The following is a 17,739-nucleotide window of genomic DNA, read 5'->3' as shown; positions in this document are numbered from 1 at the left end:
AGTGGCATGCTGGATCATGGCTGGGTGATCATGATTATGGGTGTGGTATTCAGCTAAGTTTTGCTAAGTGTAGACCCATTGAAATGAATGAAGCTAGGTCCCTTAATTTCAGTAATGGAACTATTCCGAGCAAAACCTAGTTGAATACCACCTTTTGAAGTTCGTGGGGGCCCATAACAAATGTTGTGCATTTGCCTGAGGGAAGCCTTCAAACCTCTTGGTTCTTAGGCAGGAGTGAGGTGACGAGAGAGCGAGGGGATGGGTGAACCTTATCAAGCTATGTTTCTCTCCTTCCATTCTCCTTTTCCGGCCACTCCATTCCGTTCCCCCTCCCCAACTGTTAGTCAGCAGCCTGTGCCCACTGAGCATGCTCAGTCCTAGTGTCTACCCTCTTAGATTTCTTCCTCCTAAAGTTTTTTCGTTGTACTTCTGCAAAAACTGGAGGTGTCCCCCCCCCAACCTACTAATCTCTTCTTCTGTGCGTGGTGGGTGTGGGTAGGTGGGCACTGGTCATGCTCGTTGGGGCTGATGGGAGTTATAGTTCAGCAACATCTGGAGGGTCAAAGATTCCCCACAACCAGGGTACATTAAAAAATGGCACCCACAACCCGAACATTGGAAACAGGAGGAGTGCTATTCGTTGTGTGTGTGTACCGTTGAATGGATAACAATATATGAAGGACTGCTTATGACATTCAAGACATTCAATACAGGATCTCAAAGCAGCTGTCTTATTACAAAAGAATTTCAGAAATAGACTTGAAAGAGAAGTTGCTGAATTACAACTTATTGTTGTTTAGTCGTTTAGTCGTGTCTGACTCTTCGTGACCCCATGGACCAGAGCACGCCAGGCACTCCTATCTTCCACTACTTCCCGCAGTTTGGTCAGACTCATGTTTGTAGCTTCGAGAACACTGTCCAACCATCTCGTCCTCTGTCGTCCCCTTCTCCTTGTGCCCTCCATCTTTCCCAACATCAGGGTCTTTTCCAGGGAGTCTTCTCTTCTCAGGAGGTGGCCAAAGTATTGGAGTCTCAGCTTCAGGATCTGTCCTTCCAGTGAGCACTCAGGGCTGATTTCCTTCAGAATGGAGAGGTTTGATCTTCTTGCAGTCCATGGGACTCTCAAGAGTCTCCTCCAGTGATTACAACTTATTACTAAACTGAAAACTATGGAGAGACCTGGTCTGAATAGAGATATTGGATTCTTGTCTCAGTACACATGCTAAAGCTATTTTTGGTCATCTGCATACTATCCCTTGATTTTTCCTGTTGGACTAATTGCAGTTGTTAACAGTCGTCAACAGGTTTACTATACCCATTGAGTCAATCACCCATCTCCCACTACCCTTTTGAGAAAAACCCTACCCCACCCTCCCACTATATATAAGGGTCTGGTGACTTCTGTTTCAGTGTATCTGAAGAAGTGTGCATACACACAAAAGCTTATACTCAGAACAAACTTAGTTGGTCTCTAAGGTGTTACTGGACTATTTATTTATTTATTTTGTTTGCTTATGTATATTATGTTTTGTCGCTTAATGCAAGGCACTGGTGAGTTCATCACAGTGAAAATACACCAGTTGGGCTAATTTGGCATTCCCACTGGTGCCTTTGAACCGTGCTGACCTCAACCCTCCCTGACCTGATGTGTAGCAGCAAAAATGGATGACCAGAGGTCAGGAGGAGGAGGGCATCTAGAGGGCACTACATTGGCCACCCCTTTTGTACAGCCTTGTTCCCAAGCTGGCAATGACAGTTCTCCTTCAATCCTTCAGAAAATTTCCAGCGTCTGTTGACCCAACAGCCTACTCTTGCTGCCTGTTCTGATGATAGGCATGGAGCTTCTAGCAATGGCTGTACTTCTGGTCGCAGCAGGTGAGATCATGCATATGGGAGTCAGACTTGAAGAGCAGATATGCTTTTTTATTTATTTTTGAAAACTATATACAGCCTTACTTCCAAAAGGAATTCAAGATAGGCAATATATGCTTCTCGGCTTGTGCATTCAGAGAGGGCAGGTGAACTGGAAGGGGGAGCAAAGAGGAGACTGGCTGTACCTTAATGGTAGAGCATTGGGTTTGCAATCAAAAGGTCCAAAGTTCAATCCCCGGCATCTTCAGGTAGTGTTGGGAGAGAACCTGGTTGGAAATCTTGGAGAATGGCTGTCAGTTAGTGTAGAGATGGTACTGAGCTAGACAGGCCAATGGGAATGAGCCATAGCTCAACACCAGAATGTCTCCTTTGCATGCAGAAGGTCCCAGATTCATTCCCAAGCATAAGGCAGCTTCCTGTGTTCTTAAGCAACAGGGCCTAGGGGCCTCTAAAGATGGGCAATGCCTGCTCTCTTCCCGGCGAGTTGCTCTTAGCAAATGCCCAACAATGCCAAGCCACTGGTGCCGACCTGGACAAATGAGAACCATTTTTTATCAGTATCGCTGGTGGCTGGTGCCCTTTGGGACTGGTGGGGCAGAAGGCAGGAAGACCAACAGCAGGTGGTGCCAGAGCCAATGACAAACAGAGCCAACTAATTCTAGTTTTGACTCTATCCTCCCCTGGCTGAGTTATACAGGGCAACACTGAAACGCAGGGGGCGAGGGAGGCAAGCCAGGCAGTGCTAGCCCCTGGATCTAGCACAAATAAGAAGACAGGCAGGCAGGGCTGGCTGAGGTTGGTGGAGCAGTGTTGTGTTTGCCCTCATCCGTATTCTCCGCTCAGCTGGGAGGGTGGGTGGGTGTGTAGATGTGACCATGCCTTGCTGCAGCAGAGCTAGAAGAACATTATTTGCTTTCCTCCGTTCCCAACCCTTTGCTGTGATATCCCTGTCCATTTTTTTATTATTATAGTGGCTGCACAGAATGGACCAGGATTGCTCAGGGGTTTCCACTGCAACAAAAACTCTCAGCCCTGGACAGCAGCACTGTTTGATGGCTGGAAGTTCCACTGCACAGGGACTCTGATTAACAGCCAGTGGCTGGTCACCGCTGCTCAGTGCTTCACAAATCGGTAGGTGTGACTGGGAGGCAGGGGCTGCATTTGTTGCGAAGGACAAGCTGGAGGCCTGTTATTGTGGAACTATGGCTCTGTCTGTGCTATACAGTCAAAGCTGCATCTTACCACTTTGCACCATCATAGCCAGGGCTGAACCAGGATGTTTTGCTGCCTGAAGCAAAACAGAAAACAGCCTCCCCCACCACCGCCACCACCACCGCCATGTTCCCCTGCCACTGCCACTAATGACAATGACTCCTCCACTCTGCCGCCACTGCCTCCGCCACCTGAGGTGGCCCAAGGAAGCCCCAGTATGCTGAAGGTGGCAAGGGAGAAAAAAGAGGGCCGAAAAGGAGGCCAGTTGCGGGATGGGCAGTGGTGGAAGAAGAGGCAGGGATGGGTGAGTCGTCACTAGTGGTGGAGAATGAGGAAGAGTCAGTGGCAGCAGGTGACAAGCACAGGAGGCAGTGAGCACCATCGTCCTTGTGGGCCCGGATCTGCCATCCTTCTCAACTGTCCCGAGCCTGCTGCCTGAGGCAGCTGCCTCACTGAGCATCATGGGGTGGACAGCCCTGGTCATAGCTCCCTCCAAAGAAACTGGGGAACTGTTCACCCACTCTGAGAATTGCAGCTCTCTCGGGGGAATAGGGGCCTCCTACGCGGGTGGCACTGTGGGTTAAACCACAAAGCCTAGGACTTGCCGATCAGAAAGTCAGCGGTTCGAATCCCTGCAACAGGGTGAGCTCCCATTGCCCGGTCCCTGCTCCTGCCCACCTAGCAGTTCGAACGCACATCAAAGTGCAAGTAGATAAATAGGTACCGCTCCGGCGGGAAGGTAAACGGCGTTTCTGTGCTCTGCTCTGGTTCGCCAGAAGCAGCTTAGCCATGCTAGCCACATGACCCGGAAGCTGTACGCTGGCTCCCTCGGCCAATAAAGCAAGATGAGCGCCGCAACCCCAGAGTCGGTCACGACTGGACCTAATGGTCAGGGGTCCCTTTACCTTTACCAGCTCTCAGCACCATCAAGGAACGAGGCTTCCCAGGATTCTTTTGGGGGAAGCAATGCTTGTTTCAAGCTGTATCACTGAGCTTCAAATGTATAGTGCAGATGGGGCCGTCAGTAAAGAAGGGGAGCTTGGCAGGTCCTGGTCTTGAGAATTAAGGAGAGCCCGAGAAATTCTGCTATTCAGAGATTCAGAACTGCCCTAACTGAGAGAGGGAAGGGTAGATATTGAGGGGGGAGGACCTCAGTTATGGGGGCCAAATGCAGTTCTTCAGACCTCTCTGCCCAGCTCTTGGGCATCTCCCTAGGCCACACCCCCTCTGCCAAGGACACACCCCTCACCAGCCCTGCTCCACACCCTCCTTGCATGCCTTTGCCTGGCTGGAATGTGTCCCTGAACTGTGATGTTGCCTCTTGCTTGTCTGGATGCAGGATGGGGAGAGGAGTGCATCTAGCTTTTGTGTGGCTGGAATGCAACCAAGTCTACAAAGGTTAGATCCAGGGCTTTTGACCCAGCCAAAGTTGTTGAGCTTTTTTGAGAAGAGCTCACCCTGGAGAGTAAATGACACTCTTGGGGATCCCCATGTGTGCCTTTCAGAGGTGAGGTGTCTTCAGTGGGTTTGCATTGGTGGCTGCTCTTGATAGAACCTTGTTTCCCCCTGAATACCCCAGGCATTGAGCCAGTCTTGGGATGCCCAGTAAAGAGTCACACCGTTGGCCCACCTAGTTCACTATTGTCTACACCAACTGGCAGCAGCTCTCCAGGGTTCCAGCAGCAAATTTCTCCCATCCCTACCTGGAGATGCTGTGGATTGAACCTGGTACCATCTGCATGCGAAGCCAATGCTCTTCCATTGAGCTCTGGCCCTCCCCTTGTGCATCACTATGCTACAAAAAGGCTTCTCCTGCTCAATGCCTTTATGTCAGGCTGCTGTTCAAAGGTGTGCAGGAGCAGGATGGGGAGAAAATTTGGCCACCCTGCTTCAGAATGCCCTTTGAAGTGCCATGAAGCCCTTTGGGGAAAATTTTTATTGGCGTGCCAAGAAGTTGTTTGCCTTGACTTGTCATTAATCACAAACGACTTGGGAGATTCCAGCTCACTGTCCTCTGGCTCAACTTAGCTCTTACACAATTTTCCAATGGCAAACAGCCACGTTCTTCCCATGTCAGCTTTCCCCCAAAGTTGTGCTCTCCAGATGTTCCTGGAGTACAACTCCCACCAACCCCTGACCATTAGCCATGCTGATTGGGGCTATGGATGTAAAAAGGCATAATTGTTCATTCTTCCCTATATTAGTCCTGTTTCTGTTTAAGGCAGTTTGTCTGTTATTCAGCTTGCTGTCCACGGTGGCAAAACTACGTGACTTGTGTAATTTATTACGAAAATTGCATTGCCATTGTATTATGCACCAATGAGGTGCATTGCAAATGGAAAGTGGGGTGTTTGTAATCAATTAAATAATTGTTTGTAGGCTCAAAGCAACAGCAAAAATGAATATTGGCAATTTCCCCTCCTATTTCCGTTTTCATCAGAATCCTCTGACATCCCTATCTGGGGTTGATGGAAGTTGTAGCCCAACAACATATGGAGGGCACCAGCTTGGAGAAGGCTGCCAAAGGCGAAATCCAGAGTGGCCACTTAGATGACCTTAGAAGGGGATCAGACCAATTCGTGGCGTGTTTAGAGGCAGACTTTAATCCTGGGGAAAGGAATAGATATATCTGAACCTGGCGAGGGCAGCCTTGTGCTCTAAAACAAGGATGGGGAGTAATTTTCAGCCTGAGCGCCACATTCCTTTCTGGGCAATCATCCGAGGGCCACATGTCAGTGGTGGGTGAGAGCCAGGAGCAGCACAGTCATTCAGTGGGGTGAGGCTGCCACCACCTCCACCAGCAGTGGAGAAGTGCTGGAATCAGCACTGATTTTAGAAGAGATTGTGGCAATCTCTGGTGAGATCTTGGCCGAAATCGCCCAATATATTGTGGGGTGTGCAAGGTCTCTCGTGTGATTTTGTCCGAGATCTCTCCCTGAAATCCCTGGAATCTCGCCCGAAATTGGCACCGGTGCCTGTGATGCTTCTCTGCTAATGGTGGAGGTGGCAGAATGTACAGTGAAGGTGGAAGCAGGAGCAGGCATGGTACTTTGGTGGTGGCGGCAGCAGTGGCAGCAGCAGGGCAGCACTTCCTGTTTCGCCTCAAGCAGTGCAGGGGTATTTGCTGGACCTGGTGAGACAAGAGGCAAAAGTGGTTAGAGAAATTGAGTTTTTATATATACTGACACTGAAGACAAACTGTGCTTCATCCAGGCAAGCCAAAAGCATTATCAGCATCCAGGACACATTCTAGCCATGCCAAAGCACTCAAGAGGGTACAAAACAGGACTGGTGAGGGGGAGTGGCCTGGGAAGATGGGCGTGGCTGGAGAGAGGGTGTGGTCAAGGGCCAGGGAGAGAGAGAGCTGGAGGGCCACACCTGCTCCAATGCCTTTGGGTGCCTCTTTGTCCTTTACACCTGCTCCTTGTACCACAGTTTCTTCTATGTGGCTCTTGGAGAAAACAGCCTGCTGAGCTTTGAAGGGACAGAGCAGCTGAAGATCGGAATCAATGCAATCCGCCACCCCTTTTACAACAGCTTCAACAAGGATAACGACATCATGTTGGTCAAACTCCTGACCCCCATCAGGCTGACTGACAGCGTCCGGCCACTTGCCTTGCCCAGCAGCTGTGTTGATCCTGGCAGCTACTGTGTCGTCGCTGGATGGGGCACCCCCATTCTGAAGAAAGGTAGTGGGGTGGGGGTGGGGAGCTGGAAGGAACCTAGGGTGTGAACAGGGATGGGGGAGAACTCTGACTCAATTTGCTTTTAAGGGCGGACCTACCTGATTCAGATTTTCTGAAACAGCACACAAACCAAAACACCGCCATTTTTCGAAATTTGCAATTCTCTGAATTTTGCAATACGGTTCTTCAGCAAAGTAAATGGGTGCAAAAATGTGTATATTAGGAGAAAGTCTGCATGAAAATGCAGATATTAGGGGAAATAGCACACAAAAATGCATTGCATAATGGGAGTTTATTTTGTAAAAATGTGTACATTTGGCAAAATTGCATACAAAATGTGCTCATTAGGAAAAAATGTGTACTAAAATTGTGGTGGGGTTGAATTCCCATTGCTGATGAAGTGGGAGAAGCCTCTATCACTGCACTTTCTTATCTTCCAAGTTCCACTGATCACCATTTTCCTGATGCACTATTTGGCAGAATTAACATCCTTCTTATTCATTTTTTTATTTGAAAACTTAAGAAGGAACAGAAAAAGAGAAAAAGTCAAATAAAATTGAAGAAGAAAGAGATGATGATGACGACGACGATGATGATTAATATACAAATAATACTAGACCATGATCAGTTCACATTGTGGACACAGTGAGCATCAGTATAGGTATCTTAAATTAAACATATAATTTAATATAAGCCCTCCAGATGTCCTGATAGGTGATGTCCTGATAGGTAGCCACACATCACTGATGCCCAGGGCTTTTTTTCAGGGGGAACTTGCCGAAACTCGGTTTTGGCACCTCTCGGGTGGGTTCCGGAACCTCTCAAGTGAGTTCTGGCACCTCGCAGGTGTGTGTCATTGCGATTATAAGAGAAAGAGGGAGACGTTCATGGTGAGTTCCTCTAGAAAAGTTTCTAGAAAAATAGCACTGCTGATGCCTGTATGCAATATGGTCACATGCAGCCAGGACAGTGAGGGTGCTCAGACCGTTGTGCAATAGACAGTGGGTATGTATTATTCCAGGTTTCAAATATAAGTTTATTAGTCATCATAAGGGCTCACGAAAACCCCACTTGTTTTACTACTATTAATCCCCATACTACAGGGATACAGTTTGAAAGTACATGAACACCCGCAAATTTCAAGGATTTTGCCAATACTAAATTGATGTGACTAACAACTTCAGACCAAAAGGAATATATATCGCTGTACAAACCCACTCCATATGCATCAAATAGACATTCCCAGCTTTACACCTCCTACATTAAACAGTGCCCTCTTATACTTGAAATATTCATACTTGCCGCATCAATCTCAAATTTCAGGTCCAAGGAAATGTTTCGTACAGATCCTATAGCAATTTCCCATTGTTTAGGCTGTATAATGTCTTATAATTCCCTGTTCCTCACTTCTCTAAGTTCCTCAACTTCTACTTTGCCAAAATCCATTAAGCATCTATAAACAGCAGTTATAGGTTAGGTTTTCTGTGAGGATCAATGTCCTAACACTCCCTAGCTGGCTGAGAAAGAGAGTGCAGGAATCTGACATTGGGAGCAGAAGGTCATGAAAATGGGCAGTAGTGACAGTGACTGAAGGCATTTAGCTTGAGGTCTACAGATGTCAGAGGATTCAAATGGAAATGGGAGCAGAAATAGCCAATGTTTGCTGAGTCATCCCACATTCAGCCCAAAACTCAGCAAATATAATCGGTACAGTGGTGCCCCGCAAGACGAATGCCTCGCAAGACGGAAAACCCGCTAGACGAAAGGGTTTTCCGTTTTGGAGGTGCTTCACAAAATGAATTTGCTATGGGCTTGCTTCGCAAGACAAAAATGTCTTGCGAGTTTCTGCGGGGTTTTTTTCCTCCCCCCCCTTTTCCCCAAGCCGCTAAGCCGCTTAACAGCTGATCCGCTAAGCCGCTTATCAGCTGATCCACTAAGCCGCTTATCAGCTGATCCGCTAAGCCCGCTAAGCTGCTAATAGCGCTAATCCGCTAAGCTGCTAATGGGCTTGCTTCGCAAGACGAAAAAAACCGCAAGATGAAGAGACTCGCGGAACGGATTCTTTTCGTCTTGCGAGGCACCACTGTATTTGCTGCTGTAGTTGTTTTCAGTCCACAAATGACACACAGTTGATTACTTCCCCCTTACATTTGCATTGTGTTTCCTTTGCATTGAAATGAATGGTGTGGAATACCGTGATAAATACATGATTAATTATGGATTGTCTCCAATGCTAGTCCTGCTCAGAGGAGACCCACTGAATTTAAGGGATATAATGAAGGACCATTGATTTCAAGGGGTCTACTCTGAGTGAAACTTAGTTGGATTCGCACCTGTGTAGTTTATTCGATGAAATTCTGCTGCAGTGAATACTGATACGAATAACATTTTTGTTGTTGTTGGAAGCTGCATTGCAGTGGAATGGAAACAGCACTGCATGTGACTAGGCATGGGTTTGGAGTGGAAAACGATGCCTTCTTATACCTAGGAACCCGCCACAAACTCTGTGTGAATCAGCCCCATGAGAAAAGGCGAAAGTGTGTTGGCAGGGGTGGGGAATCCAGCAAATAATTAGAGAGTGAGCTTTTCTTGCAGCATGTTAAATACCTACTTCACCCATTCCTCTCTCCCTTACCCTTGCCCCACTAGAGTACCCACCAGACATCCTCTACTGCGGAAATATCACCACCCTGACTGACCAGGAATGTTTGGCTGCCTATCCTGCTATCCACTTGGGGCACATGCTATGTGCTACTGTCAAGATGGGTGGATCAGATTCCTGCCAGGTGAGCATGGCCATTCCTACCACCCTCTCCCAGCCATAAAACACCACCACCACCCTAATTTTTGTGTCTCCTGATTTATTCCTAGAGTCTTTGATACTTACTTGCACATGGCTGATGACAGGAAGCATGGAGCCTAGGGCTGTTTACACAAAAATACTTTTAAAACACATGGCTTCCGCCAAAGAATCCTGGAAACTGTAGTTTCCCCCTCAAAAACCAACCGTTTCCAGCAATCTTAACAAACTACAGTTCCCAGGATTTCCCAGGAACATGGGTGAGGAGATTAAGATCTGGCCTCCACCCCTGAAATGAGAAGTGAGGCCACCCTTTAGTCACTGCAGGTCCCAGGCTTTATATCCCAGTACCGGCACCATGAATTGATGGATTTTTTTACTCCATAACAACATTTCTTCATTGCCTCTACAGGGAGACCCTGGCTCACCCCTCGTCTGTGATAACACACTGCAAGGCATCACATCCTGGGGCTTTGAAAAATGCTCTCAGATAGAAAGCCCCAGCGTCTTTGTCAAGGTCTGCAACTACATTAATTGGCTGCGGGAGACGATGGCTTTGGCTTAACATCTCTGAGGAATACAACCTAGTATCCCTCCCGTCCTCAGGTTGCAAAATAAAGAAGTCTTGGGTATTGTCTCTTTGCCTTTTGTGTCCTTCCAGAAGTTGGTTGTGCCAGTGGCACCCCTGCTATAAATTGGTGGAGGCTGGTTCATTAGGGTGAGAGGGACACCACATCACTTACCTCAGGTTGCCCTCAGCCAGCTACCATCTGCTTGCCCTTTTATTTACTTCCAGTCCAGGAGGTGGCATTGCCTGTCCTCTTCTTCCTTCTTATTCTCAGCATTGCCACTGTGGAATTCAGCAGAGAGGAGAATGGGGCAGTGTGTGGAGGTAACAGGATGTCCTGGGAGGTTTGCTGTGTTCCAGGTGAAAATATTCATGATGTGATGGAGAAGCTTTGCAGGCTTTGCAGTTTTGCAGTTAAAGTGAATTGACGTGCTCTGTGTCTATTGTGTAAAAAAATCAATTTTTAAAAACAACAGTCTGTTCTCAGTTGGGAAAGTACACAGAAATTGTACAGAAAGGTGTGTGTTGAATGAATGATGAACAGGAAGGTGTATAATCATCTTGAAAACAAATCAGGATGGATGCCCATTCTTGTATAATCTCCCCCACAAAGAAATGCTGAATAAAGGCATAAAATAATCTAAGCTGTGTGCAGTGCCGGATTTACGTATAAGATAAACAAGCTATAGATTAGGGCCCCACGTTCTTGGCCCCCCCCAAAAAAAAATTTAAAGGGGAAAAACCTGGATGTTCATTTCCAAAATATAAGATAAAAAACAAATAAAATAAAACCTACATACAGCAACAGTGTTTTGTGTTGTGTAGGCTCCTATGATGTAAGTAATGGGCCCTGCCTGCTAGCCTGCTCCTTAAAATATCACTGGTTTGCTCGTTTCTGTATATAAGGTGCCTACATTCTGCATGGACTGGTTTCATGGCAACATGTGCAAATGCTTTAGATAAGTATTAGGTCCATAAATTACCATACAGCATATATTCAACACAAAAAACAGCGACCATTTGTTGTTGACAAAGGACACCTAGACCTATAAGGGGCCCCATTACCTTCAGTAGCTTAGGGCCTCATCAAACGTAAATCCAGCCCTGGCTGGGTGTAAGCTTTGTGCAAGCAAATCAGAATGAATATTCAATAAACAGCTCTTCTGGAGGAGCTTTGGGTGGTGAGTGGCAGTAGTGCCACCTATTGCTGGCTCTGATCTCACCCACTGCCAATATGAAGCCCCTGACCCATGATCCTTGAGGGAATCCAGACCTGGGCTGGAAAAAACATACACTTCTCCACCCTTGCTCTACTGTGAAGGAAAGATTGTTAATGTTGCAGACGCTTGTCTGTCATCGCTGACTTCATTGTGGAATCTCTGGCAAAGAAACAGCAAAGTTCCCAGGACACTGTTTAGAAAGCCAGCTTTTGAATAGAATCATAGAATCATAGAATCATAGAGTTGGAAGAGACCACAAGGGCCATCGAGTCCAACCCCCTGCCAAGCAGGAAACACCATCAGAGCACTCCTGACATATGGTTGTCAAGCCTCTGCTTAAAGACCTCCAAAGAAGGAGACTCCACCACACTCTTTGGCAGCAAATTCCACTGTCGAACAGCTCTTACTATCAGGAAGTTCTTCCTAAGGTTTAGGTGGAATCTTCTTTCTTGTAGTTTGGATCCATTGCTCCATGTCCGCTTCTCTGGAGCAGCAGAAAACAACCTTTCTCCCTCCTCTATGTGACATCCTTTTATAGATTTGAACATGGCTATCATATCACCCCTTAACCTCCTCTTCTCCAGGCTAAACATGCCCAGCTCCCTTAGCCGTTCCTCATAAGGCATCGTTTCCAGGCCTTTGACCATTTTGGTTGCCCTCCTAGGGATGTCGTGTTGTTTTAACAGTGTTGTTTTAACAGTGTTGAATAACACTAGGGATGTCGTGTTGTTTTAGTTGCCTTCCTCTTGTGCCTTTCACAGCAGCACAACCCTGAATAATTTAGGACATGACTTTTTGAATGACTTCATTTACAAGGGGAAAGCATCATCTGCCATACAGACATCTGTCAGGCTGTTGTTGGAAACACAGGAGACGAGGTTAGGCAAAAAGAAGAGTGGCAACTTTAAATGGCATACAGGGACAGGAGGGAATTTTATTCCATTCGCACTTATAGGCGAACATACTTCATTCACACTTTTCGAAACAACACGTGAACCCAAACACAGCCATCCCCTGAAATTTGCAGTTCTCTGAATTTTGCAAGCCAAGTTATGTGTGCAAGAATGCCTATTGTAAGGTAAAGTGTGCATAAAAATGCCTATATTGGTACAATTAACGTACAGCATGCATTGTGTTAAGGGGGAAAAAAACTTTGCAAAAATGCATACACTGGGCAAAATTGCCTTAAGATGTGTATACAGTGGTGCCTCGCAAGACGAAAAGAATCCGTTCCGTGAGTCTCTTTGTCTAGCGGTTTTTTCGTCTTGCGAAGCAAGCCCATTAGCGGATTAGCGGATTAGAGCTATTAGCGGTTTAGCGGCTATTAGCGGCTATTAAAGGCTTAAGGGATTAGCGGATTAGCTGCTAAAAGGCTATTAGCAGCTTAGTGCCTTAGAAAAAGGGGGTGGGGAGCGAAAAAACCCCTCAAAAATCGCAAGACATTTTCGTCTTGCGAAGCAAGCCTATAGAGAAATTCGTCCTGCGAAGCACCTCCAAAACGGAAAACCCTTTCGCCTAGCGGGTTTTCCGTCTTGCGAGGCATTCGTCTTGCGGGGCACCAAGGAGAGAAAAGTACCAAAAGGCTGATGGATTTCCCTGAGAACTTTTTTAAAAAAACGCAAATGGATATGACAATGAGAAGAATTGAACCTAAGTGAGAAACTGTGAGTAACCAAAACTGACCTAGTCACCCATCCTAGAGGCACAGAATGTAACTGGAAAAAACTTGCCTGATGCAGATTGCATGGTGTGTGTGTTTTTGTTCGGAAGCTGCTTCTCGCCTCTATACGTACCGTATTTTTCGCCCTATAGGACGCACTTTTTCCCCTCCAAAAATGAAGGGGAAATCTGGGTGCGTCCTATGGGGCGAATGCAGGCTTCGCGGACCTCTCCGCAAACAGCAGGAGCGCTCCCGCTGCTGGCGGAGAGGTGCCTGCATGCCGAAGCCTGCGTGCGCTGAGCTCAGCGCGCCCAGGCTTCGCGGACCTCTCCGCTAGCAGCGGGAACGCTCCCGCTGCTGGCGGAGACGTGCCTGCATGCCGAAGCCTGCGCGCGCTGAGCTCAGCGCGCCCAGGCTTCGCGGACCTCTCCGCTAGCAGCGGGAACGCTCCCGCTGCTGGCGGAGAGGTGCCTGCATGCCGAAGCCTGCGCGCGCTGAGCTCAGCGCGCCCAGGCTTCGCGGACCTCTCCGCTAGCAGCGGGAACGCTCCCGCTGCTGGCGGAGAGGTGCCTGCATGCCGAAGCCTGCGCGCGCTGAGCTCAGCGCGCCCAGGCTTCGCGGACCTCTCCGCTAGCAGCGGGAACGCTCCCGCTGCTGGCGGAGAGGTGCCTGCATGCGGAAGCCTGCGCGCGCTGAGCTCAGCGCGCCCAGGCTTCGCGGACCTCTCCGCTAGCAGCGGGAACGCTCCCGCTGCTGGCGGAGAGGTGCCTGCATGCCGAAGCCTGCGCGCGCTGAGCTCAGCGCGCCCAGGCTTCGCGGACCTCTCCGCTAGCAGCGGGAACGCTCCCGCTGCTGGCGGAGACGTGCCTGCATGCCGAAGCCTGCGCGCGCTGAGCTCAGCGCGCCCAGGCTTCGCGGACCTCTCCGCTAGCAGCGGGAACGCTCCCGCTGCTGGCGGAGACGTGCCTGCATGCCGAAGCCTGCGCGCGCTGAGCTCAGCGCGCCCAGGCTTCGCGGACCTCTCCGCTAGCAGCGGGAACGCTCCCGCTGCTGGCGGAGACGTGCCTGCATGCGGAAGCCTGCGCGCGCTGAGCTCAGCGCGCCCAGGCTTCGCGGACCTCTCCGCTAGCAGCGGGAACGCTCCCGCTGCTGGCGGAGAGGTGCCTGCATGCTGAAGCCTGCGCGCGCTGAGCTCAGCGCGCCCAGGCTTCGCGGACCTCTCCGCTAACAGCGGGAACGCTCCCGCTGCTGGCGGAGAGGTGCCTGCATGCCGAAGCCTGCGCGCGCTGAGCTCAGCGCGCCCAGGCTTCGCGGACCTCTCCGCTAGCAGCGGGAGCACTCCCGCTGCTGGCGGAGACGTGCCTGCATGCCGAAGCCTGCGCGCGCTGAGCTCAGCGCGCCCAGGCTTCGCGGACCTCTCCGCTAGCAGCGGGAACGCTCCCGCTGCTGGCGGAGAGGTGCCTGCATGCCGAAGCCTGCGCGCGCTGAGCTCAGCGCGCCCAGGCTTCGCGGACCTCTCCGCTAGCAGCGGAAGCCAGCACTGGGCTCCCACGGCTTGCAGAGAGCTGCCTGTTTGGGGGCTGGGGTCGGGGGAAGCTCGGGCTTCCCCAACCCCGCGCCTGGGGGGGAAATAATTTTTTTCCTTTATTTCCCCCCCAAAAAACTAGGTGCGCCTTATGGGACGGTGCGTCCTATAGGGCGAAAAATACGGTATATCAGGGCAAAAGGATACATCTCATAACATTTGCACTCAGTCAAGTGAGAGGAGGGAGCAGGTTTGGACGCATGAGCACAAACCAGGAGGTATTTAAACCAGCTAAATTTGCGATAACAGCAGCAAGAATATTATTGGAACAAAAATGGAAGCAAGAAGAATTGCCAACATTAGAAGAATGGAGGGTGAAAGTAATGGACTACGCAGAATTAGATAAACTAACAGGAAGGATCCGAGAGCGGCGGGACCAGAGGTTCACTGAAGACTGGACTAAATTTATGGAGTATTTGAAAAGTATTTGTGATGACCAGATTACGTTTGTAGGTTTGCAAGAAGCTCTGTGAGGAATAATTTAAGAAATATTGTAAAAATGGAAAGGGAGAGATGATTTGTTAGAAAATGTAAAGGCAATATTAAGTTAAGAATTTCAGGAGGAGTAATTAAGACGGAGGATTATCAGAGGTGCTGAAGGAAGTCCAAACAAAGATATGTGTGTAATAATTTGTGTGGTATGTCTGTAAAATTTTGTATGCTAAAAATTTATATATATATATATATATATATATGTATATATATATATATATATATATCCCAGCTAAATTTGACGCGATCCAGCTTCTTGAGTCTCGGAGCAAAGGAATGCCAAGCCAAGTTGGAATCTTAATGATAGCTTTGGCACAGCGTCTGGCTTCCATCTTTCAAAGGTGCTTTAGTAAGAATGAGAGGATGTTCCAGCACAGGAAGTGTGGATTTGCTGAGTGAGCAGTTGTCGCCGGGTTGGCATAATTATCGACTTGTTGATGCAGAGGCAGCGCTGGAATTGCACACCCACCAGCAGAGCAGAGGCGTTGCTTGCTGTGTTGCAGGCATTATAATTAACTCAGCTAATGCACACTAGGGTATTACTGAGGGGCACAGATACTTAATAGGATGCTTATCCCCATTGGACAATGCTCTTCATAGTCAGCTTTCCTAGCCCGCCCCAAACAGGAAAGGTCCAGCCTCAAGAAGAGCTGCAGGTGAGGAATGGTGTCGCAGCTCATCACTGGCCAATTATTTTGCAGCTCCATTCATTTAACCACCTGTCAAGACTTGCCAAGAACAACAGCCCTTGCCTGGAAGATTCCCTCTGCTCCTTGTTGCCATACACTTGGCCTGGTAGCTGCACATTTTCAGTGTCTCTGGTGACGTGATTGCCTTGTCCATTAGTTGGAGGGATGGGGGACCGAAGGCTCAGGAGCCAAATGTTGCCCACCAGGCCTTTCTCTTTGGCCCTCGGAACTCCCCGCCACCAGGCAACATCCCTCGCTGGCCCTACTTCGCACCCCAGGCTTTCTGCTTGGCTCAAATGTGTCCTTGAAGGCTCATCATGTCTCTTGCTTGTCTGGATGGAGGGTGGAGAGGTAGGTGTGAGTGCAGACGCTAGCCTGCTGTATAAAGGTAAAATTTGCATTCATTGCTCCGCCTGCTTTGCCTCTAGTCCTGCCCACCACTTGCATGTGGCCCTCAGAAGGTTGCCCAGAAGGGAATGTGGCCCTTGGGGAGAAAAGGGTTCCCCACCCCTATCTTAGCAACCACAGCTTGGTTGGCAACATATGCATCACCACAGAAAAGGAAATACATCACCAGAAATGAAGGCACATACGCGCTAATTATTTTTTTTTGCATTATGCTTATGTAAATGTAGTGATGAAAATGTAGACAGAATTACTACAATTCAGATGGAAATGCAAGACATCTCACCGTGGTTGAGAAAACTATGAGCAAGTGACCTGTGTGCCTGCTCCGTTTGTTTCTCAGGTCCAAACTCTTGGCAGGCAACTCCAAGGTCCTTCCTGCTCTCCCTTCTTTAGGGTTTCTTCTTCTTCTTAAAACAGGATTATTTCAAAACCAGTCCTGTCCTATGAAAGCCTTTCAAAACAGAGGACTGTAACGTAAGACACTTGGCCACCTCACACCTGCCCTGAGTCCTTTACGCCAGGTGGCTAGGTCTCTAAGCGGCCATTTTAAATTTCCCACAATGCCCCTAAGGGACATTAAGGGAAATATAAAATGGCAACCCGCAGCCACCTCACTGACACAGAAGGGGGCCTGTCAGAGAGTGGTTTCCTGAGGCAGCTGTCACAGCTGGTAGATCACAGAGGCCTGTTGCAATAAGAGAATAACATCACATACTCCGCAACATGTTGAGTCCCAGAACCAGGACACAAGTCTTCTCACATAACCTGTGTGAGAACATGGAGCCCCAAACACATGCTTTTGGGGGGCTGTGCCCTCATGACACCCCAAAACATGTGTTTTGGAGTGCTGCACAGCCCCCAAAAAGTTTTTTTTTCAGGGTGAGATCTCATGTGATGGCCTCAGTGCTCTTGTGGAGGGAAAATGGGTTGTTCCAGTTTTTCCGGGACAATTTCGAGTTATGATGTCAATTTAAAGAAGCAGGAGGAACAGAGTTGCAAAACTCACCCTTCGGCCTTGATACCCAATGGCCATTTTATTTTGGCTGGCTTTTCTTGCATGTGGTAGGTGTTTTTACACCTGGTTCATTGTTTCACATTGTGGTTCAAACTGCTATTTTAAATGTCGCAAGCAGCCCCAAGTGGTGCTTTCGCAGCCGAAGGGCGGGATTTAAATGTTTGCATAAATAAATAAGATTAAAAGCCTACATCCTTTTTTTTGCTGTGACACCTGATCAAATAGTTTCATTTCGTTCTCCTCATGTTCACACACCCAGGACTACATCACCAGCTCCCGAATTCTCAGATGGCTTCATTGTTATGCGTGATGAGGATCAAGGGGAATCCATTCTATTAGGAAAATGAACGCGTAAGGCTGGTGTGGTGAATATTTGGCCCATCAGGTGTTGCCAAACTAAAACTCCCAACAGCCCCAGGAAGCATGCCCAATGGCCAGGCATGATGGGAGCTATAGCCCAGCAAAATCTAAAGGGCCAACAGTTACCTACTCTGGTGTAAGGGATGTGTTATTGTACACAGAACTGTTGAGT

General features: G+C 48.6%; 1 protein-coding gene across 1 annotated transcript; it reads left to right on the top strand.

Annotated features, from left to right (window-relative positions):
• Window positions 1–1,835: 1,835 nt before the first annotated feature.
• LOC310683485 (trypsin-like) lies at window positions 1,836–10,135 on the top strand (the record flags this gene model as incomplete). The annotated part of the gene is made up of 5 exons (XM_083453420.1): window positions 1,836–1,875; window positions 2,844–3,003; window positions 6,520–6,773; window positions 9,420–9,556; window positions 9,983–10,135. 5 exons carry the CDS (start codon window positions 1,836–1,838, stop codon window positions 10,133–10,135), a joined length of 744 nt encoding a protein of 247 aa, XP_083309546.1.
• Window positions 10,136–17,739: the final 7,604 nt, after the last annotated feature.

This window comes from Podarcis tiliguerta, assembly GCF_965153285.1.
Source record: "Podarcis tiliguerta genome assembly, chromosome: 8".
Taxonomy (NCBI): Eukaryota; Metazoa; Chordata; class Lepidosauria; order Squamata; family Lacertidae; genus Podarcis; species Podarcis tiliguerta.
This window is presented reverse-complemented; position numbering and strand designations above follow the sequence as displayed.